The sequence below is a fragment of the Pseudomyrmex gracilis genome, unplaced genomic scaffold (genome assembly GCF_002006095.1).
Source record: "Pseudomyrmex gracilis isolate BER0280 unplaced genomic scaffold, ASM200609v1 scaffold_360, whole genome shotgun sequence".
In the NCBI taxonomy this organism is placed as follows: domain Eukaryota; kingdom Metazoa; phylum Arthropoda; class Insecta; order Hymenoptera; family Formicidae; genus Pseudomyrmex; species Pseudomyrmex gracilis.
The window spans coordinates 33,271-57,132 of record NW_018020944.1 but is presented as its reverse complement, the minus strand read 5'-3'; the positions used below and the strand labels follow the sequence as shown (position 1 = coordinate 57,132).

General features: G+C 36.2%; 3 protein-coding genes and 1 long non-coding RNA gene across 5 annotated transcripts in view; 1 reads left to right on the top strand and 3 right to left on the bottom strand.

The window, feature by feature from the left end:
- Positions 1-1,869: 1,869 nt before the first annotated feature.
- Positions 1,870-23,862, bottom strand: part of LOC109860291 — a 25,368-nt gene continuing 3,375 nt past the window's right edge. The window contains exons 2-3 of the long non-coding RNA XR_002250804.1: positions 8,948-9,038; positions 1,870-1,910 (exon numbers count right to left, since the gene is read on the bottom strand). This is a non-coding gene — a long non-coding RNA (uncharacterized LOC109860291). The remainder of the gene's footprint in view (positions 1,911-8,947; positions 9,039-23,862) is intronic.
- On the top strand, positions 2,824-8,017 carry LOC109860288 (facilitated trehalose transporter Tret1-like). Its single transcript, XM_020439275.1, has 6 exons — positions 2,824-2,983; positions 4,388-4,638; positions 4,960-5,162; positions 5,642-5,837; positions 5,935-6,223; positions 7,360-8,017. Exons 1-6 carry the CDS (start codon positions 2,905-2,907, stop codon positions 7,776-7,778), a joined length of 1,437 nt encoding a protein of 478 aa, XP_020294864.1. The 5' UTR covers positions 2,824-2,904; the 3' UTR covers positions 7,779-8,017.
- LOC109860289 (venom serine protease 34-like) lies at positions 11,237-15,913 on the bottom strand. Of its 2 annotated transcripts, none has more exons than XM_020439276.1 (8): positions 15,820-15,913; positions 13,672-13,883; positions 13,312-13,527; positions 12,946-13,144; positions 12,621-12,815; positions 12,401-12,552; positions 12,099-12,252; positions 11,237-12,008 (listed from the first exon to the last, which is right to left on the bottom strand). In XM_020439276.1, the coding sequence occupies exons 1-8, from the start codon at positions 15,851-15,853 to the stop codon at positions 11,983-11,985; spliced, it is 1,188 nt and encodes a 395-aa protein (XP_020294865.1). In that variant the 5' UTR covers positions 15,854-15,913; the 3' UTR covers positions 11,237-11,982. The 2 variants fall into 2 exon arrangements, with proteins under 2 accessions (XP_020294865.1, XP_020294866.1); XM_020439277.1 differs by lacking the exon at positions 15,820-15,913 and adding an exon at positions 14,831-15,761.
- Positions 21,804-22,631, bottom strand: LOC109860290. The gene is made up of 2 exons (XM_020439278.1): positions 22,561-22,631; positions 21,804-22,262 (listed from the first exon to the last, which is right to left on the bottom strand). The coding sequence occupies exons 1-2, from the start codon at positions 22,606-22,608 to the stop codon at positions 21,978-21,980; spliced, it is 333 nt and encodes a 110-aa protein (XP_020294867.1). The 5' UTR covers positions 22,609-22,631; the 3' UTR covers positions 21,804-21,977.

Sequence of the window (23,862 nt, the reverse complement as noted above, 5' to 3'; positions counted from 1 at the left end):
ACAAAAAAATCTCTTTGGTTTGCGCGAACCATCAGTCTCTTGTTCACGTTTCTTTTTCTCTTTTTTTTTTTTTTTTTTTTTTTTTTATTTAATTAAAACAAATACAAGCGTGCCAACGCTTGTTCGCTTCAGTTTCGATGTAATTTTGACGATACGGCGAGAGATCGTTCGAACGGAAAGAATTATAGATGATACGATGTCGGCGATACGACAAATTCTGACCGAGGCGAGGTGAGTACACACACACGACGGAGAAGCTTTTAATCGATATTACATCAACGACTTGACGTACTACCAAATCGTTCTGGCATAATGCAACGGCCGCTCTTCAACTCTTTGAAAACGTTCACGTAACAGCTGCTCCATCGACTTTCGATAGTCGACCGAATATCGACATCCCAGGCCGAGAAACGAGAAACGTCATTGATGTGCAAACAATGAATAGGTAACGTCCACTCACAATCAAGTGTGTGTGTGTGCATATCGCGCACGCTGTCCGTGCAAGCTCGTATCTCACACATCGTTCGCCTTACGTATTTATTCGCATTTACACACGTTTGATAGGGCTATGGATTTTCGTCAAAATTTAATTTGCGTGTGCATCCAAATGCGAATTCGCGCGAGTAATCTCTATATCGCCTATCGTAAATTTTAAAAATACGTGCACGCGGGGTTGAACGGGAAGCTCGCGTTCTCTTATGCCCGATTGAAATTCCGTCGGCACGTCGCTCGGTTCGTTCTTCAAGACACGCGTGTTTTATCACAGAAATACCGTGCCGTATTTCAACATTGGAAACAACTCGCGGAGAGAAGGTGAATTATTTTTCCAGGCGGTCACGATGTCGCCCGCTGCTACGTCTCGATGAAATATGAATGATACCGTGGCCGGGGGAAAAAGAACTGCACAACCGCATTGTGTTGCTCGTCAAATAATATTCATGCAACGAGATCGATTTCAAATAAAAATGGTTTCAATAAATTCCTAGAATTTACGTTCATTATCTGTCATTCTGCGTGACTCTACAGAGAGTTGTTCGTTTCGATTTGAGATTCTTTCTTTCTCTCAGAAAATGCCTTTTGACAGCTCGAAATGTACAACTATCGGTATATCGAAAAAAGCTAAGTAAATTAAAATTTTAAAGAAAATGCAGTAAAATCTGCATCGTCGCGTCAATAAAAGATCTATAAAAAAAAAAAAAAAAAAAAAAAACCGTGAAATATAAAAAGCCGAAGTAAAATAACCTTCAACCTTTCTTTCGTGTTACTTTTATTTCTCTTTGCGAAACTCGATGCTTTGCGAGGCTGCAAAGACAAGCGAATAGGCTATAAAAGTACACTAAGCACACTAAATCGCTTATGTATGAATGCATCGCAACTTTACGGTTATCTATAGTTCTTCAAGTACATAGTTTTCCATACGTTCTAATTTTATTTCTGTGATATTGGGCCATGAGCACGTTACTATAGCATTGAAATTCTACTGTGCGTGTGTAAAGCGGAAGATAAAAAAAAAAAAAAAATGTTTTACGTGAGTTTAAAAACAATTCGATATGTCCTCAAAGATAGGATCTATGTGCGAACAGCTCGCTGATGTTGGTGCACGTGCAAAAGTAAAATTTGTTGTAAAATATAAATTACAAAAATTTTCAACGCGCATTGCGAGCACGAATTATAAAGTACAATTTCAAAATTTCAACGCGTACGCTCTTCAGACTGAAGTGGAATATCGAACAATGTATCGAAATGTATAATTCGTACGCGCATAATGCGCTGAAAATTTCGAGATTTATACTACAATAAATTTATAATTCACCAACAATCATAATTCGAGTTGAAGATCCTTTAACCAATTAATAATTATACTTGCCGTATGAAGATGCCATATTATGTCTGTCTCTGTCATGTTTTTCCTAAAACAGATAATATAAATATATGTGATAATATATATTTTAAATTATGCATCTTGATTTATTGAATTTATAATATAAATATGCGACAAATATATATTTAATTATATAATATATTAACTATAAATTAAATTTTATAATAATGTGTTTAAATTATATAATGTATTAGCTACATGTAACTATATATATATGTTATATTTATGGACGCATAAAATATTGTGTCACAATTTCTCGTGTTATTGAAACTTGAGCAATGCAGGGAAATGATGTATACGCGTGCACGCATTAGTATACTTCCTTTCTTTCAAAAATTTCTCTTCTATTTCTTGAGTATTTCTGAAGCTACATCGCTCAATGTCGGTTTCTTTCACATCATACTTTAAATCCGATTACATCAGTGCACGTAGATCGACTGTCATTTAACCGTCTGCATGAAATGCAGGTAAATACCTAGATGATTAATGTACGCGATTAATGTCCCAGCGTTCCGCGATCATTACATTTATGCGGTTCACAAGCGATGCGCTACTTTATTAGAGAGAGAAAAAAGAGAAGAGAGAGAGAGAGAAAGAGAGAAAGAGAAAAAGAAAAAGATGTTATTTGTGTGTTGGATGCTGTCGATGTGTTATATTTTATATCCTTAATTTTACAATAAAAATATTTCAAGAATTTATTCTAAAAATTGCTGTTCTCTAGCATCAGGTTTTAAAAAGGATGGAGAACAAGAAAGAATCATGGTAAACAAGTCACTTTCAGAAGTAATGCATTTATGTAACTATGGTGTGACAATAAATCAAGTTTGTTTGCAAACAATAGTTTGGGAAAACATCCGGTGTACCGAATGCGAAGTCGATACGTTCGTGTTGAACAAAAGGGGTCGCCTATGCGGTCAGTCATGCAGCTGAATTCTCTCGAATTGATTCGAGAAACGATAGTTGACAGCAAGAGAATAGTGACAGCGGCTTAAACAGCGTCGTCTATCACGTCCGTTACGAAAATGACATCGACATTAGCTTCCGAAATCGATGATGGTGTTAAGATCCGCCAGTTGAATCAGCATGTCGCTGCTTTCGTAGGTAAATACGGTATAAAAATATTAGTTTTTGTCAATATGATAATCAGTATTACAATTGGGCCATTTAAATAGAACGGTGCTAAAAACAATTCCGAGTTAATAAATTGTATTAAAATAACTCCTGTGATTTTTATTTGTACGAGAGTTACAAGAAATGCAAAACTACATCTTATATATATATATATATATATATATATATATCGCGTCAAAAAAAATAAAAGTATTAAAATTATTTTTCATCGGAGAAGTGGTCTGCTTTAACTACACTTTTTTTATCATTATATACTGTGCCATTTGTAACTTAAACATTAAACCAGGCGAGCAAGTCTCTGCGAGTTTCGGGAGAAGTACTTATTGTCGTATGCTTAAATCAAACTAAAACCTTAATTGCCGGAGCGAGCAATTAGCAAGTCAAGCGACCGTAAGAGTTTTGAGAAAGATAAATAAAGAAAATATCGAGCAGTCGAACGATAGACCTCGGAAAATGTATCGCAAACAGCAGTACCGTGAAATGGGACAGGACGGGGTTGGTCAATAAAACTTAATTATGCAAATCTGCTTCGCAAGTCGTATACCGACAAAATTATTAAACTGTTAAAATAAACTAACTTGGTTATTTGAAAATATATATAAAAGTAACTTACTATTATCGCTAAAAAGTTTACACGTCACTTATGAATATATAGATGTATGTGACTCTTATGGAATGTTAGAAAGTTCAAATACTCCACTAACATTTTGATTTTCAAGAGTTACGAGTACTTTTTTTCCAATATTTTGCTATGAAATTCAAGCTCTACGTGAGCAATATTCTCTTATGGTTGTATATTCAAGAGGTATGCTCAAGTTCTTCGTATATTCCTTACTTATAAAGCGGAATATGCAAACACACAGTTTTGAATATGCACGAAGTATTGATCCGTACATATATATTTTTTTCGATTACGCGACAAATATTAAAAACACTCTTACCTCAAATTATATGCGCAGTCATGATTCCTTTGACAACTTCAAATATGAATGAATATAATTTTCATGTAAACATACGCGAGTCATTTCGTCGCAAATGTTAGAAAATGTAGTTTTGCCTTGCGTTAAAAAAAAAAAAAAATGTCCACATAAAAGATAATCCATGTAATGAGTAATCAAATATATTAAAATATATATATTAAAGAAAATAATAATAAAATAAATAAATAATGTATTTTCTCTCTAAGAGGTAATCAGACTTGTGTCTACGTGTATGTGTGTGTGTGTGTGAAAATAATATAATAAGGAAATAATAATATTCCCTTCTTCTTCTTCCCCAGTAAACCGAGCAGTATATTATATTTTAATTAAGTAAAGCAACTTTATATAATAATAAAGCTAATATAAATTAACGACTCTCTTATTTGAATATTAGCCTCTCTCGGCGGTTTCGCATTTGGTGTCACAATCGGTTGGAATTCCAGCGCCGGAGAAGTCCTACGGAACATCTTGAGCGCAAGTAATATTGAAATCGGTCTCGTCGGTGGTAGCCTGAACGTCGGTGCCTGTGTCGGCGTGATGTTAACGCCTTTGTTCATGAAGCACCTTAGGCGTACCACAGCCATGTTAGTGACCATGCCAGGCTTTATCATCGGGTGGGCATTTATCTGCTTCGCTAATCAGAAAGTATGGTTTCTTATATATCTTATACATTAATTGTAATGTGGAACTTTTGTCGTAATTGCACGAGTATAATAATTTATTTTCGCTGAAGAAATCTTTAAATATATTGTTCAATTGCATCATTGCCTGCTTTAAAAAAAAAAAACAAAAAAAAACATACATATCTACATTGAATTTTATTTTATAAAAATCAGAAAAAAAACAGTAAAAGTATAAAAGAACACATATTCAATAAATATCTGTTAAATATACTTGTGCGGCTTATGTGACTCAAAAATGACTGACATTAAAAATCTATGAGATGATCGCGATATATCTTCGCAGGTTTGGTTCTTCATAATCGGTCGTTTTGTATGCGGCGTGGGTGGCGGAGCATTCTGCATTTTGACGCCGATTTACATCGCGGAAATTGCAGACAAGAATTTACGAGAACGGCTACTTATGTATTTTCATCTTCTAATTAACTGCGGAATCATGTATGCATTTCTGATCGCTCATATATTGAACGAATATGATTCCACATGGAGGTAATTGCGAAATATATTAGATAAAAAATTCGCGAACTAATTTTAAGTATTTGAAGATTGTATGATTTTATTTTTACTTTTTCTTCTTTTTTTATTATCTTTTATTATTCAACGTTATTTATTATTGATCTCTGTGTTTTGTGCTAACCTACTCGCAACGTTTCGATACGATACATTTAACGAAAATGCGGATTATTTAAATTTTTGTTTATTAATACATTTATTCACTCTTTGCTAAATATAAATTATTAAATATGATATCGATCAGCGGGGTATCTACATTAATTAATACAAGTAATATTGAATATATCTACATTTTTGGTTCTTCCAAGTTTTTGTTCCACGAGTTACACATAAATTTGCGCGCGCTTCCTACGTCAGTTCTAACAAATTAATATGCGAAGTGTCAAAAGTCAATCGAATTAGAGTTTAATCTCAGAGAAACTCATGGAACTATTAATAACCTATAGGATAATTAGGTATAGCCTCACTTGCGCCGTGTCGTGCCTCACGATTGCTCTAGTAAACCTTCTGCCTGAGAGCCCTCTCTGTTATCTCATGAAGGATAACGAAATTAAGGCGAAGGATTCTCTAAAATGGTACCGCGGCCAGATTTATGAAGACGACGCGGAATTGGAAGACTTGAAGTATCTCGCCGTGAGACGTTCGGAAAAAGTAAAAACACTCAAAACACTTGTTATCTTGCGTCGGGATTATCTTATTAAAAAAACGTTAAATAGAGAAAGATACGCGTTTTTGTTTTCTTTTACAGATTAAAATAAATATTCTACAAAACCGATACGTCGTCAAATCTTTCTTCGCGTGCTTCTTCGCGTTCGTCGCGCAACAAATGAGCGGTGTTAACACTATGATCTTTTACGCGTTGACACTCTTCAATGTTGGCGGATCGGGTGATCTAACTGGAAGCGAGCAAACTATCGTCATTGGCGCTGTGCAAATACTATCCTGTTCTCTAGCGACGGGTTTGATAAACGTGCTCGGACGTCGGATACTGCTTACTATATCCACGGTGCTTATGGGATTGTTTCTGATATTATTAGGTAATGACCTGTCGTGATGAAGCTATGAACTAAATCGGATGATACGTACACATCATGACTCAAATGTCTAATTCTCTCAGGACAGAACATTACAGACACATGAACGTTCCAAATGGTTGTTTGACGAAAATAGAATTTCGACCCTACACACAATCACTTTCACCATCGTCATCAATCATGTAGTCGTTAAATTCACTACTAAGAGAAGATCTTTCCTTGTTTCTCTCTCTCTCTCTCTCTCTCTCTCTCTCTTTTTCTTTCTTTTTAATGTCTATGAAAATCTTGAAGTTTTCTCTCAAGTGCGTAGAGGAGAGAAAGAAAACAAAAATATTTTTTTAAAGTTAAGTTAAACTTTAGACACGAGATTCCCAGAAGTGGTTACGTCAGGAAAATTTGCAATTTCCTTGTCTTCCGGAAAGAGTTATGGAAGTTCAGTTTTACACTTTTTTTCCGGTTTTACATTTTTTGTCGAGAAAGATTAAGCATGTTATGCATACATAGTAACGTAGGATTTAAGGCAATATTTAATCACGTTTTTTTTTTTTATTTACAAATTTATGTAAAATAAACGTAAAAAATATTATTATGCTTTCATCACACGCAATATTTTATCTGTGAATACTAGACACATTATATAGATATTACTTATAAATTATTCGATGTAAATGTGTCGCAAATCTTCTTTCGCGTAGATTTAAACAATAATTTAATGTAATGTGCGTGTCTACAAATCACAGCCACGTTTCAACTGGGAAAACGTTACTTTCGTTTAAATAATACTCCACGTTTTGACATTTACCGCGCACACTACATTAATACATACGTCAGAACCATTCACAGTCCGTGGCTCGTAAAAACAAAAAAATATTCGGAGAAATTCTCTCTCTCTCTCTCTTTCTCTCCCGTTTTATTCAGATCTACGAAAATTTTCAACATATATAATGGACTTTCCGATTCAAAAAGCATTATTTGTCAATCAAAAACCATGTAATTTATACGACACGTTATCTCACACTTTCCAGTTTTAAAAACTGTCAATTTTTGCAACGCAGAAATTCACCAAATTTCGACCAAATACGCTTCAAAGTAAAAATATTCTCAAATTGTAATATGTCGTTACGAATTTGTATTCGCAGGATGGTTTTACGATCTCAGAGATCAGGATCCGGAATACGACGATATCTACTTCTGGATGCCGCCGACCTGGACGACGCTTTTCCTCGCTGCCTTCAACGTAGGCGTCGGGCCGATATCGTGGTCGCTGTTGGGCGACGTCTTTCCCATGGAAATAAGAGAGACTGCCGCCGCGTTCGCAGCCGCTTTCAACTGGCTGCTGTCTCTGATAGTGACAATGACCTTCGGAGACATGCTGATAACGCTCGGAGTTCCGAAGACAATGTGGCTTTTCGCCGGTTTCTGCTGGTTCGCCGGAGCCCTTTGCGTTCTTCTTGTAAAGGACACGCGGGGTCGCAGTCTGACCGAAATACAAGCGAGTTTCCGCATCGAGAACGAACAAGTAGAAACGGTTGGAGCGGGTCAAACAAATCCAACGTGAGATATCATGTTGGATTTATCTGCGCGAAAAAATACGCGAATTTCTAGCTTAGATTTTGAGAAACGATAAAAGATAAACGTCTTTTTGACGCGGCGAGTGTACGAGCGATGATTTAATAACCTTTAGATTATTTTCTGTTCGATTCCAAAACTCGGGAGTTTTATCGCGCGTTTCGACGTAATCTCTGCAGCATACTCGAACCGTCGCATCGCGCCGGAAAGACCGCGAGAGAGCGCGACCCGAAAATTATGACCACATAAATCATGCAAATAAACGCCCGGTGGATTCCCGGGCGCGAGCCCGGGACAGAGGGGATATTGTAGAATTTCAAATCGCGCTAACTCCGATCGCTTTTTTTTTGTTCTGCTAGTCGTGACTAAGGTAATCAAGCACGAAACGACGTTTTACTTCGACAAATCGGTCAATCGACTTGGTCGACGGGCGCTTTCGAATAACCGCGCGACACTCGATAAATCCATCGATCTCGCCATCAGTCATCAAACGAAAATACGACGATCCAGCAAGAAAACGTATTACCTCATTCTGTACTCGCGCGATATTGGATGCGGCGCGTCCGCGTCAGCTGGCGACCCGCCAGAAAGCCGGGGAGATATTCGCCGTCGTATTTTGTTTCGAACTGAAATATCGCTAACAGATGTAACTTCGCGCGACAGTTTTCCTCGTGACAGCCTCTTGACAAAAATAACGCGACCAGCGGAAGCCATTGGCAGAATCGAAGAGTAATTTAAGGACCCCCCCGTTGATTTGTTGAGCTGATTTGCGCTAGTCAAATGAACGATCGTTGGAACGATCACGGAAATCGCGAAAGCGATTAGTCGGCAAACCAATATTCTTGAAAAGCACAATTCACGTTTACCGTAAACTGGTTACCGTAAACTGATTGCGGCGATTGAAAGTTAAGAGCGAGTCGCGAACTTAAACCACCGCATCCAGTGTAGCTGACTCGGACGGAATGCACTTTGCGAGTGTTATTGCCGCTTTATTTCTCAATAAATTACTATCGGCATTACTGTTATCGACATTCCTGTCTATGAAGCGATAGACTTAATCAGTGGTGTATTAATTAATTCGGCCGATATCGTGCAATTGCGCGAAATTCACGAAGATAGCGAATATATACAGGTAGAGTTGATGGATATATAACTCACACTGTGCGGTTGCGGCGGTTTCTTGCTGCTCTCCAGTTTATTCTCCATGCGAACATAAATCTAATGTCGATTTCCGCTACGTCTGATACGTCTGTGAAGGATAAAACAGCGATGTTAGATTTTATTGAATTGTCCTCGTGCGATTTATCTTTTGTTTTATGCAATACGAAATCAAATTACGTTCTGTCAGCCGGCTGTGTGGCTATACAGGAACTATCCTGTTTCTCTTTGCCGTATACATTTCGCCTCTTTCGTTTCAGTTATAATATAATTTCATTCGCGAGTTGAATATTACGTCATTCTGTAGCAAAGCGACGCGGCTGATGTATAAAACTAGACTAGTTAGATTTATAAGAACAAATTTTCCACAGTTATTGTTGTACAAAACAATATTCCCACGTACAACGTAAAGCTACACGTGCGTCAGAGAAATAAAGACGGAGAGAGAGAGAGAGAGAGAGAGAGAGAGAGAGAGAGAGAGAGAAAGAGAGAGAGAGAGAGAGAAGGGATCACCTTGGCCCTTGACACAGAAAATCTTGCTTAGACTTAACTCTTTCGTATAGTCGCCTTGAGGACTCTTCTAGTCTACCAGCAGCTATGTGCATGTACTCATTCAACGGGCAAGATCAAAAGCGCATTTTGGAGAGACTAGAGAGAGAGAGAGAGAGAGAGAGAGAGAGAGAGAGAGAGCGTTGATTTCTTTTTTTTTTTTTTACAACAGACTGAGGTTTAAAAATTACCTATGCGCAGTTTTTTTCTGATAAGGGACTCTTGGGCGCCCGCCCATTACATTATTACCCGTTGAATGTGCACGGGGACTCATTAACGCGTCCCGTACGCGTAAAGTTTAAATTGTCGAGCGATCTGCGTGTACGTCTTATCTTTGAGAGCGACGTGATTAGTTGCCAACCCTGAACTAAATTTGCTCCGGAAATTAATCCAATCAACGCAGGGTGCGCTGTGAGTTGCGGAATGTATCGTTTAACTGTTGAAGTTCGATCTCGGATCCTCAGAATTCAGCGCCACTATTTGCCTATCTTACGTTTTCCACTCTGTGTAACTTTGTGACGGATTGAGCCGATTCGGAATCGACATCGTGAAGATATTTGCACGTTTCATCCGACACGATAGATCGGTCTCAATTAAATTTAATATTGTATCGCACTCCTATACACATATATATTGTTTTGCTTCGTTCCGGAAAAAAGATTTATTATTTTTCTTGAGATTTGGTAAATGAAGTTTCTTTTCTCTTTACGCTATTTGTCTCATTGTCGTTCGTTCGTTCGAGAGAGAATTCTCTTTTCTAAATGCTCGTGAAAAAAGTACACTTCGACGCGAATGAATTATTCCAAACGCAAAAAGTGGAGAGCGATGTTGGGAGAAAAAAAAAGTGTCCGCGTAACGATGTCATTTGTCAAGCTTATATCGTTTCTCAAATGCTGATGTATCGTCTTTTCCTAGATTATAAATATATTGAGTGTAATATAGATTGTAACGCGCGAAATTTATTCATTCGCGTATGTTCGACATGATGACGATAATAAAACTCGATGCGCGATAACTTCTCAACTTGAGCTATAACAGTTGCTACACGTACTATATCCAACAGTTTGGCCAAGTTACAATATATGGCAAAGTATCCTTAATCCATCAAACGCCTCTCGTTCGCTAACGAACCCATCAAATTTTCCATTACCATCCTTGTTATCTATCTTCCGTAACTCGTCTCGGCTATCGTTCCGACGCCATCGAGAAACTACGTCTAAATTAGCCACAGGCTTTCACAATTAATAACTATATAATTCTTGCTCGTTATTATTATTTAATTATTGCAAAATATATATTACTTCGCTATGGGGAACCAAATTCTACATAACTGTATGCCAAAGAATTGCATTAATGTTCACTTATTTAATTCGTAAAATAATAAATTTTTTGTTGTCAAGCATCGCACACGGTGCGCATAAAATAAATTTCTTTTATTTGTAAATGAATATCTCGCTTTTTAAATAACAGTTTTTGTCGTAACGCAACAAAAAAAACTTTAAGTAAATATAAGTAGGTTAATGGACTAAAGGACCTATAGGTAACAAATCAACGAGAAGACGTATTGAATGACTGTTGTATTGATTTCTGCTTTTTCACACAAAAGAAATAGCGGTCTTACGGTATTTGCTTGATTTCGATTTCTCTCTTTTGAATGAGTTTCTGTACAAAAGTTTATAAAGTTTTATTTTTCATTTTTTTTTTTTTTATATACTTCTTTCGTTTCAACATATCGCCGGATCATGATGCTAAATAGTATAGAGCGTCTTACATTGAATTGATTTGACTGAAGACAAGAATGAAGATGAAATCTCGAATTTGTCGGTTTCACGTTTCCAGTGCGATCTCGAATTAATGATCAAACCCATACACACGCGCAAGCGTAATTAACAATACCTTATTACTTGGTTCTTTTTTATAATATCGATACGATTAAAATTGAATATATAAAAAATGAACACTCGCGGACTTTTTGTATAGCCTACTCATATATATTCATAGTTTCTTTCCGAAATTACAGAAACTTAATAAAGATTCCATACATTAATACATTTAAAAACGACTGCATATATCTCCATACATTTTAATTAATGAAATTGCACAGAGATGCGAGAGAGAAAACGGCGTTCGATTTTTAATTGCAGCGCACGACGCCAGTGAATTTAAATTGAATTTTATTCATACGTCTTCCCCAAAGAAAGCAAAGGCTTCTCATAAAATATGCTCTTCGTCGTAGATTTTCTACTGAGTAGGAAAATTTCGAGAAGCGCGCGCGGAAAGAGCAGAAAGCAAATTGCAAGTAGCGCGAAAGGTGACAAGTTAATCAAAACTTTACCGGTTCCAATTTTTTTCTTCAAAGCATGTTTAATCAAATAATATTTCAATATACAGAATTAAACTTTCATAGTGTTGATATTTACAAACTTATATATGTGTGTACGTATATCTTACACAACAATATATTCTTCTCTTCAACCTTGTAAGGCTTATTCGACTTTGCAATATTCCGCACCTGTGTAATAAAGAAACAATAAATACTGCGCCAAAACAATTTTACTGGTAAAATTTTTTTACGCTTCTGCATCTTTCCATCGAGTCTTACCGGTTACTCTCTGTATCCAATCAACGTAAGCTCCCACACGTGTATTGATAGAAGGACTATCTCCGCCACAGCCGATACCACCACTGATAATACCTATTAGTACGAGATTCCGTGTAGTGGGATTTTGCCAGAGGATAGGTCCGCCGCTGTCCATCTGCGGCAAAGTAAGAAGAGAACGCTCGTAACTTTGACATACTTTGTGACATCACGATACTTTGTACACTTATCCTTTTGACCATTTCCAAGTTTGCTAACTTGTCAAATAAGAAACCCTATTTCTCTCTCTCTCTTTCTCTTTATACCTGACAAGCATCCTTTCCTAGTTTGTAAGTACATATGTTAGTATATGTCACGTCAGAATTAAACGAATGGCATTTATGCAGACTTATTACGCTTGTGTTTGCTTCTTGTAACGTTGTCGCTTTGGTGCCGGCAAATTCTTCTAAACCCCAGCCTAACAATAAAAAAATGAAATCAGAATAGATGTCTACAAAAGTGTAAAACTAAATCGAAAATACTAACCTAACATTGTAGCAATATCACCACCGAAGGAATCGTATTGATGTTGGAACGGTAGACAGACCGGACCAACTTCGGCGCTGTATTCTATAATACCGATAATTTCACAAACAGCTATATCATTAGAAAATCCTTTGTAGAATGGATGTATCACGTAGTTGCTCAGGCGGTACACTTTGGTCGCGTTGGTTTCTTTATCTGCAAATTTATTATAGTACGTATTTAACATATATAAGAGAATTACACGGCGTGACAAATATTTAATATTGTTGCACAATTGTAGATATTTGTTTTCTTTGTCAAATGTTGATTAGATCTTAACAATTACTTGTAGTTACATCGTGTTCACCGATAACAACACCGAGATCACCAATATTTCTGTTCTCCACGCAATGAGCAGCCGTCAGTACGTGCTGTTTATCTATTATAGTAGCACCACAGTATATTTCTTTTCTAGTTTTGTCGACCAATCCAGCCATCATGGTATATTCATTTACGCCAGTTTCGCTACCGCCCACTATCCTCGTCTGAGCAAATAAATGATATTTTATCATCGGCATTAGATAACTTCTCATTAACTTTGTTACTTATTAAAATCGCTGACAGACTCAAAGTCAAAAATCTCTAAAGCAAATAATACTTTATAAAAACAATATTTATCTGTTAACGAACGACATTTTACATTTCAACTTACTGGTTTTTTCCAGCCACATGGACAATTGTATTCATCGAACAATTTCTCAGATTTAATTTCGCACAAAAATCTACCTCCTGATGAAGTATTTGGTGAATTGAATTTTATAGTCGCGCTTGTTTTTCCTTTGAGCTCAAATGTGCCAAAACCACAATATTTTTGCGCTTGTGATCCAGCAAATTGGATGGAAATACTATCAGCATTGCAATTATAGCTCTATAAAATAACACGATAAATTATTCAGTTGATTTTTTTTTTATATGTTTAAATGAAAATAACTGAATTATAATAATTTTAGAGAAAAAGAGAAAAAAATCTTAGAGTAAAACTATATACGACGTATTTATACGACAAACTTACCTGTGGCATTTCAAGCATGCAATTTACTGTAATAACATCTAAACTTGCTACTTGCCATGTACAGTAATTTTCACCCTCATAATTATGAGGATATTTGACATTGTATGCATAATACGTTTGTCCAGGTTGCACATTTTGAAAGAAGTTGCAATCAGATTTAACTCCACTCAACACCGCGAAAAAGATCGGTAAGCCGAATAAAACTACCTTGACTAAAAAATAATTATAATCATGTATTACTGTTTGATAAAAATTTGTATTGATAAAAAGTGCTGTAGATGATATATGATGTGCGATTGAAAACAGCTTTTCAAACTTTACATGTTTACAAAAATCTGATTTCTCGCCTTCAATTTTCACGTGACACTTGTGCTTGTTACGTCACATGTATTGAAATTATTATAATAAAGAAGATTATATAATGTGTATACACTTTACTCAGTTGGAGATGACAAATATGTATTGTTAAGTACATTGAACTCAATAAAGAAGATGTTTCTCAAACTTTACTCAGCTGAGTAACATAGAGTTCGTTTAAACATCTGATTTTATACAAATGATTTGTTAAAATGCAAAAGTGTCTTGTCTTCACACGTAGAGACGTTAAACATTTTAACATAAAATATAATTTACTAATTATCCAGATGTATTATAATAATTTGATATTTAATGTTTTCGCGATGTTTTATAAGAATTTTTAAAGATGGTGCATTTCTGAACTGTGATTTAAACCCGAAAATCTTCAGGAATTATTATAATAATTAATCATTTTATGTATGTACATAATTCAGCCAAATATTTGAAATCGTTCATTATTCAACTATCACATGAAAGTTTAATGAACATTTAATTATTAATTGGATGTCAATTTGTCAATTGTATAATGTTATTATTAATATTTTAATTATATTATTGATATGTAAAATTTTTTCTGAAATATATATTTTACGATAACATCTTGAATTCTAAATATAAAGCAATTTGTTATCTCAATTAGTCATTATTAAATTATCAATTATCTATCTAAAACGCGATTTTATGTTTATATAATTTCTTTTAATTATGTACATTTGTATTATATATATTAAACTATCATGTGAAAATTATATACATATATATATATTTGTTCTTCTGCTAATATAAGTAATAGTTTGAATACCTGCTTCCATCTGCCAAAATAATCCGCGCTTGACGTCTTAAAAAAAGCTGCCTTACCGAAGTTGTTCTGACAAACAACCACGCTATATGGCAGAACGTCTGCTTTTATCCCGACACAAAGATAAAATAAACCCGAAACTGATAATATCTTAGATGTCTTATCTGACGGTTACAACTCGCAAGTGGATTTGCTATAACAAATGTGGATATCTTCGAAATAGCGCAAATGTAATCCCGAGTTTCGCGAGATAAGTGCATTAAAAACATCTCAAATAAGTGATGCGATATATCAAAGACGCGCCGATGTTTAAAAGGAATATTCAAACGAGATTAAAAAAGATATTTTTTTTTTTTTTATACAGAGATATCATTAACTTAATATCATTAACTTAATGGCTGAATTGTTTTGCAGTCTTCTTATATTTTCCGGTGTATATTTAGATACATAGATAGAGAAAATGGCAAGAATCGATAAAGGAAAGAGAAAAAGAGATGCGAGAAGAAACTAAAATATTTTTACATGCGCATATTTGCTAAGTTACTTGTGAATACTTCAACAATCTATTGAATTCTGTCTCTATATATGTATATTTTTGTTATCATTTAAAAGACTTCGCAACAAGTCATAAACATCAAGTTTCCTATATATCTTTAATAGTTTCGAGGAAAACACATGTGAAGAAGTTGATATTGTACTCCATATAATAAAGTTATAGAATTATCAAACTTTACGCAGATCGTCAAAGCTCTTTATATACAATAGTGCAAACAAAAGCAGACTATGTATAACGCAACTCTTCATTATAATTGCCTCGTTAACATTAAATCTTTTAAAGAATTATAAACTTGCTTTAACTATTCTGAACACAGGTATCTCTCTCCTTGTTTTTTTTTTTTGTTTTTTTTTTTTTACTTTGCGAGAAAATAAAGAATACGTAAGTACACGCGATTTGATCGATCTATCTTTTATTATTTTGAATTTTTACGTACTCTTTATTCCGTGAAACTTCTTACAAAACTTCATTGTTGGATAATTTTCCGTCAGCAGACAAGTTCTGTACTCACAACTTTCACAAACAACCGTACAAAAGTGTTCCTCTTATATATATATAATATTGTACACGCGAAGCGTATTATATATATGCAAATGTCTCCTTAACAATATGCACGAAAACAATTGTCTTCCCCAGAAATCGACTGTTCTACGAAACGTAATAATAATGCTGATAACGCGCCGATAATTGCGTCTGGTATTACCTTGAAAAAAAAAAATCTATTCCGATTTTATTATCACATATGTATTGTATGTACATAATATTCTAGCTAAGGAGGTAATAAATGATGATAAACACTTGTGTGTGCATGTACACACACGGTTCAAGTAAACTTGTTATAATCAAAATTTGTTAAAAAATATTATAAGAAGATAAATGTTTGTTGAAAAATACATATATATATATATGTATATTACGTATCTCATATTTTATGTTAGAATATAAAATATAAAATAGTTCGTAAAGTGTTTACTTCTCAATTGTTTCATATTGGTAAAAGTTTACACGTAAAATGACAACAAAATATAAGGTGTGTGATCGAACCTATAGTTAACATTTCTCCATAAACATTTAGCACATACTAAATTTACTGATTTTTTTCTAGTTGTTAATATTAATTAATGTTAATTTTATCTATGATTACTTTTTACTTGATATTATAGGAAATGAATTGCATGTATAGTAGATTAATATAGTAAATTAATTTGCATTTTTTATGGCACCATTACTTTTAGTCTTTTATAAAAGCACTCTTTAAAAAAAAAAAATTTTTACGTGCTTAAAGCGTTAATTATTGGTGTTTAATTTTCTTTTTTATTCTTGTTTTAAAAAAATGACGTTTTTTTCGCACATATTTTCTTTCATTAAAAATAAATTAGGACATACTTAGAGTTATTAACACAAGAAGACTTTACTTCTAATAATTAGTAGAAGTTTGTTATATAATCTGTAGATAACTAAACCGTACAATTAATTTTCATGACAAGCACTTGAAAACGATATACGTTACATTACAATAAAAAAAAAATATGACGACTAAAACTTTTTGTTTGTCTTTTATTTACCTATTTTTATCAATTGTGCGCGTGAACTTGGAGCATGATTGTGCCCTGATAATTCTGATATTACAACAGTTTTATAGATAAATCAAGTTGTCGCAGCCTCAGAGAGTGAGACATGATAAATGATGATATTGCATTATTACAAAGTACTGACAAACGATAAAATAATGCAACAGTTACGTACGTATCGTACAAACTGTATCCTATCAACAAACATTGTAAAGTCACATTAATATTTATAGTGGCGCACACAATTATCCAAAATGTTCCGTTCATAAATACAAACACGGAGTATTTTTTATCGTGTCCGCAAAAAACGGCCGCAAGCGCCCGCTGCAAATTCGCATATCATATATACGCAGCATTTCAGCGTTCGCAAATTAACATTGTACTTTACTCGTATTGTAAAGCTCGCAAAAAATATTTTACATTACGTACGTTGTTTGCCAATTTAAAATCTTTTATTTATTTATTTATTTATTTATTTATTTTTATTCCTTTCCAATCGAGAAAAGGAATAAATTAAATCTACCGTACGTATCAATTTTCGAAAGAAGCGTCCGAATCGGTGACTTTGTAACTTCTTCGCTCTTGTATTGGTTTAAAATAAAGACCACCACGACGCCCGGCGCAACGCTCAAACATTCCACAAGAAATTTCCAATAGCGAACAACTGTAAGCGTTCGACGAACGTGACTGTGTTGTCTGTTAGATCTTTTAAGTCTGCCATGGGATACACTATACCGACTCTGTGTGTGTGTGTGTGTGTAAATCTGTCTGTGGCGGAAGTGGTATCCTTTCCCCAATGATTCTTTCCGCGCTAGGCAATCCGTTCCTCAATGCAATCAGTAATGGTATCGACGTAACCCCTCAGATGGATGGGCTTCGCCTATAAGCCCTCGAAAGAGAGATCGTCCGGCATCCGTTCCAATTATCTCTCTCTTCCATCGTGTTGCAATTTATGTGATCGTTATATACGTATACAACCCTTTTTCTGTGCGAACGTTCTTAATGTCCCTCAGAAAATCTCACACACGCGAGCGCGCGCCGTGTAATTGAAGAAATCGTAATAGAATTTTAAAGAAAAATCTCTATAAAATAAGTAAAAATGAGATATAAAGAAAAGCACGATAACAAATGACATGACAAAAACTTCAATACTTATGTCGGAGGCGATCGTTAAAGCGATTTCTTGAATGATACATCTCAACACGTAATTAATCATCTCGGTTCTCTGTTTTTTTTTCTCCTCCGTTTTTTTTATTTAACTTATTTCCAGTCTTTGATTACGACATATATCGTCGTGCATTGAATATGAATAAATATACCGTAACAACTTGCTGATGCAATCAGAGCAGAGCGTCTGACCGGAACTAAATGTAACATAATTAAGCGTTCTCGACGGATTATTTGCGCTATATTTGCGTATTATTGTTGCGTATATAAATTAATGTGCCACGAGCCATCTCTCTCTCTCTCTCTCTCTCTTTCTCTCTCTCTCGAAGAGCTGAGGTCGCGGTGATTGCGTAAAAATTCTGCCAGTTTTGTTCACTCACACGATAATTGTCGCAAACAATGAGAAATTTTTTGCATCAACGCAAATACATATTCCAAATGCGGGGAGAAAAAAATGTTTAAAAAAACGACAATAATTATAAATAATCAAGTGAAGAAAGAGAAATGCTTTTTGCGGACTGTTTCAATTAGATCTCACTGTGTTCCGCGCGACATGTCTCTTACACGTTCAGTTAGTTTCCACAATACATGGAGATGACCATCGTCCTCTAAGCTAAGCATGCCCGTCAGACATTTTCCCTGATGTATGTTGCATATTTATGCAACTACGGTTGCTCGCTGGGCTAAATTAATATACCCGGATTCCTCTTTTGTGTCGCGACGTACAAAAGCGATGAAAGAGCCCTTGACGATTACCACGTTAGCGGCTTATTAATTAACGTCGATGCACGCCCATTAGATGAACACGGGCTTGTGTGTGCATGTGCTTGTCTGTGTCTCTCTTCCCTAACAGTTTCCGCAAATGTCGTCGTTGTCGTCGTTCGTCGTGATGGTGCGTTCCGTGCTTATTTGACGACGCGCAAAACCGGAACCAACACGGGAGAGACCACCGGCGTTAAAATATAATATGTGATATTTTGTAACAGCTGGCGCGTGTTTCACAGTTGCGCGCTGCAAATTGCGTACTGTGTGCCGAAAAACAAAGCGAAGTCACTGGCGCGAAGTCGGCGATGAAATTCAGAATGCGCGCTAGCGAAATCGCACATATATAAGCTATCTGAAATTTTTTAGTAAACACAGAAACGCGCGTGACGACGACGACGACGAACGGACGAATGTACGGGACGAACGCGAAAATTCCAAGCGAATTAAATTTTTAATTAAAAAAACGGTTCTTTGACCGATTCCGTTTCCCCGGAAACTAAACTCGGTCTCTCGCTGGAAAAGGTGGTTATTGTTACGTCTAATAACTACCTTTCCCGCTGAAATGAACTTTCCGCTTTAATCCGATTTGCTTCGAATGTCATTCACCTTCCCCGTATTATGTCCTATTGTGTGTCTATGTGTGTACATGTGAGAGCTTGTGCGAGGAGTTATTAAACTCCATATTCGCGCTAATGGAGAATTATCTGCAGGAATTTCTAATTACAACAACTCGCTCGCACATTTCGCTCGATTGTCATTTCTCTGATCGTATCTGCGCGCGATATTCTATAATATATTTGTCATTATAGTTCAACGAGATGTGATTGAGGTAACAATCTCGCGCTGTATATATCAATAGACAGTTTAAACGTGAAAACGGCCAGTAAACGTGACCGCGAAGCGCGGGCGCGTCTGTATCAAATACTCGCGGGAATGATCGTTCAAAGCTTGAAAATTTCGGTGACCACGAGGGAATTTGGCGGAACATTCGTATAGAGAGAGAGAGAGATAGTATACATATATCGTCTATGAACCGTGACGATTTATGTATCTACATAGAAACTCCGGAAGCGAACCGCAGGGTAACACACACACACACACACATAGAGAACAGGAGGAAACACATAAGCTAACTAGTTTACTCTTACGTATTCAGTAAACTTCCGAACTGCGTTCCATACATTCAAGGTTTATCCGTGAAAAGGGAAACGTATTGCATATAGCGCAGCGTAATAACGAAAGTGTTTATATTCAACAATCGTTTATAATTATTCTTCGGCTAAAGAAAGAAAAAAAAGATCAAACAAAGATATGGGATACGTCATCACGCGGGCGTGAAACAATCGTGTTTCGCAACGCATAATCGTGATTACTTTGTTGCGTTTTCTCAGAAATTTGTATTAAAAAATATCACAATCTTTTACACCAACTCCCTCGTGTGTGCGACTGAACACGTCGCGCGCTGATTACGCGCGCGTTGTTTCTCTTGTAGAAAATTTTTATTCTTCGCGCGTCGCGTCGCGTAGCTCCAACGACGACATTGCTAATCCTTACAAATCCCTTATCCCGTGCAAGCCGCGTTTGAATTGCAATGCAAAAGGGGGCAAACAACGACGACAGACGGAACTAATCCCAACAGATTGCGCGCGATGTGTATGCCCGTATATTTGCGCGAAACTCTTCAAACGAGCGTTTAGCGCAACGCGCAGGGTAGAACGTTCGAATGAACGGGATTTTGGGGAAGAGAGGGAAGAGCTGCTCGAGAGAGAGCTAGCACCCCGCGCTAGTTCGTTGCCGCATTTTATCGAGCGATAACAAAGTTAGGAACCGCTTTGATATGATGTAGGAAAGTTTCATTAGCATTTGGTTTGGCTCTCTCATGAAATATGGAACGCGCTGCTTCACACCAGGAACAATTGATTCATTAGTCCGGCAAATCGAACTGCACAGGTCCCTCGAGTGGAGAGAAAGAGAGAGAGAGAGAGAAAGAGAGAGAGTGTGTGTGTGTCGTACTCTTCAGGTGTGAACATCACACAACAAATGTAAGAAAAAAACATTGTTCAAGCGGGGAACCACGTTAATCGAGAAGGATATAAAAAAAAAAAAAAAAAGAACAAAAATGTCGTGCAATTTGTCAAAATGACGTATAAATTTAGCGAGCGATTTGGAAATGTTAATTCTTAAGTCGGCTTTTGTAAAGAGATTTGTGGGGATGAGACGGAAACCTATTTAAGTTAACAAACACGAATATTCGTGACCTGCATGTTAGTTTAAACGCTACTACATCGCGGAAATGTATTTCAAGAACACAACAGTGCGTTTTAAGGCGCAATTCTGAGCGCGGGCGCGCTCTGCCGCGAAGCAATTTCTAACGAGTTACCGAAGCGCGGCCTGAATAACTTTTCCAATTTAGCCACACGCGCGGCTACTATTATACTAAACGACAAAGTGTTACTTACTATTATAGGTAACTTCAAACAAGCTACTTGCTGCTAAATCGTTTCTACAACAGAACACAGATTAGTGTGTTCCGAAACACACAAAATGTGCTTCTTGCACAAAAATATATCTCTCATCGATATTCGGAGCACCGACAACTTTGTAGCACCACGGGCGACACGAATTTCTCGTTCTTTCCTTTGATCATTCCTTTCGCACATCTAAAATGTACAACGAAACTATCACAAAAAAAAATCTGTATAATATTGCACTCGTAATTGTAACAAAATATTTTCCGCGCAACACGCCGTCGTCAAAAAGAAATTACGTCGGAATTACACAGCACGGAGATGTATACTTTACACTAAAAATCTACACACACTCAGATACTGTTTCTATTCTTTATTACACATCATAAATTTGCGCGCGATACACAATGGCTTGTGGACAATAGCCGGTGGCGTTCCATTTGGCTATCAATACCACCAAAACCGCCAAAGCAAACTAAATAAATTTGTACTACACGAAGTTTGCGCGCGTCTATTTTCATAAATGAGATTACAAGTTTTTTGTCGCAACGTCTTCACGTTATATTAGAAAATTCACGTTGTTATTCACATTTTTGAATTTTATCTTCGAGCAAAGTTCAGAATTACTCGAGTTGGTAGTCGTCCCACCAACTTTGCAAATTCTTATTCAAATTGACATTCGTATTGAAATTTGCGTCGCTATTGCTTCTACGATACGGAAGATCTTGATCGGGAGGGCTTCTTCTGTTAATTTTGATAAACGATCGAAGATAGGGCGGAGGTAAGTCGTTTCTGCTTTGCCTGCGGTAGACACGAGCGTCATCGGGAATACCATACATCAAATAGTCTTCGGTTATGGGTCCGTTAGATAAGGAACGCTGAAAAGGCACGTGTGGGAACTGTGCGTCCTGCGTGTAACATATCAAAATACAAAATCATCATCTGGAGAATAATTTAGTTCAAAAAAGTTTTTGACTACACGAAACACGAAGATATAGTGCTGATAGAGCTGATGAGAAGCTTTTTAAAATGGCGTGTGACAAAGTTTCAGTCGTAATCGTAAAGCCGTAAGCAATTCCATCAGACCAGTGTTATCTTACATTAGTTATACAATTATTTGGTCTGTGATTGGTTGGTTTTTGCTTACGATCTTGCGACTAAAATTTTGTCACGTGTAATGGCCGTGTAAGAGTCGGAGTTTCTTACTGAGATTGCGACAGAGAACAGAAGCACGAAAAATACTCCGAGATACATCGCGTAGATAGACTGAATCTTGAAGTTGACTTGTACGTAGAAGCTCGACTGTTGTCACCGACTGTTGTCGCGAGCACAATATAGTTTTCTTATCCTTTTATAAGATTTCGCGTCGGTTAATATAGAGAAAACTCATTATCGCTATCACGCGCACGTATCGCTCTCGAATAAAAGAACAAGAAATTGCTCCTGGCTTGTATCGCCGGCAACAACCGAGGGGATAGCCTCGGTTAGATTAGGAACGCGTCGCGCCCGACGACGGTGACAAACGACATCGTTCGATTTAATTTCGAAACACGATTTTTACACGGGATAATAACAATATTATCGGGAATGAGCTTGTCATATTAATTAGCGCTGCAATTAAAAAACAAAATTAACTTTATGTCGTCGGGTGGGGACATTTATATTCTTCCGAACGATCGAACGACAATTGTTTTGTTGGCAGTTAGATCGGCCGCGTGTGTGTTCGTTGTTGGATTGTCGAAATTTTCGTTACCATTGAGTTTTCGAGTTTGCAATAGCGCTCAATAGCGAGATACGACAATAGCTCAATTCTCTAACAAAAAAGATATTCTCTTTCTTGACTTACTTTCTTTCGTGACTTATCTGCCGCATAAAAAAATAATAATATTATTCGCAATAGTGTTTAATTCACAACGTTTCGAAGATAAGGGCGGGCAAGAGAGCTGCGGGCTTTATATGCTCCATTTTACGCCAGGAGGGATACAGGATTAGGAGCCTAGCGTAGGTAAATTCGAGGATAAGCTGGATTAGAACGGAAAGCTCTAAGGACGAAGTTAGTCCTACGGTATTATTCGGTCAGTTCGCGGCATTGAGGTTTCAAAATATTTGCAGCCAACTATGAGATCTCTCTTTCATTTCTTATCGGTCGCACGATTAATGCCACGTCCGTAAAAAAATTTCCAATCTCTTTGTATTCACTTCAGATATATTATTATTATTATTATTATTATTCATCGCGCAATTTTTTACATCTTATCGGGAACAGTTCGCAAAGAAAAACGACCGAATAATTTTATGGTCTGTCGTCGTAATATTCCGCAAATGTTTTTTTTTTTTTATCTCGTTTTTTTCCGCAATTTATATTTTAATAAACTTGCGGGAAAAAAATTCTAATTACGGGAGAAATAAAAGAGTTTCTCTTTTTTTTTTTTTTTTTTTTTAGAAGACGGGATAAGATATAAGTTACATAAAAGCACACAAGCTTCTGAAAGCTTTGCTCGCGAGAGA

Bases quoted from the DNA above. Each gene is read 5' to 3' on its own strand.
- LOC109860288 (XM_020439275.1), top strand. From the start codon at position 2,905: ATGACATCGACATTAGCTTCCGAAATCGATGATGGTGTTAAGATCCGC. The intron at 2,984-4,387 runs GTAAATACGGTA...TTTGAATATTAG, and splicing joins GCATGTCGCTGCTTTCGTAG to CCTCTCTCGGCGGTTTCGCA. The intron at 5,163-5,641 runs GTAATTGCGAAA...TAGGATAATTAG, and splicing joins GAATATGATTCCACATGGAG to GTATAGCCTCACTTGCGCCG.
- LOC109860289 (XM_020439276.1), bottom strand. From the start codon at position 15,853: ATGAAGTTTTGTAAGAAGTTTCACGGAATAAAGA. The intron at 13,528-13,671 runs GTAAGTTTGTCG...GTTATTTTATAG, and splicing joins GCATGCTTGAAATGCCACAG to AGCTATAATTGCAATGCTGA. The intron at 12,553-12,620 runs GTTAGTATTTTC...TTTTATTGTTAG, and splicing joins TGATATTGCTACAATGTTAG to GCTGGGGTTTAGAAGAATTT.
- LOC109860290 (XM_020439278.1), bottom strand. From the start codon at position 22,608: ATGTATCTCGGAGTATTTTTCGTGCTTCTGTTCTCTGTCGCAATCTCA. The intron at 22,263-22,560 runs GTAAGAAACTCC...TGTTACACGCAG, and splicing joins TGTTCTCTGTCGCAATCTCA to GACGCACAGTTCCCACACGT.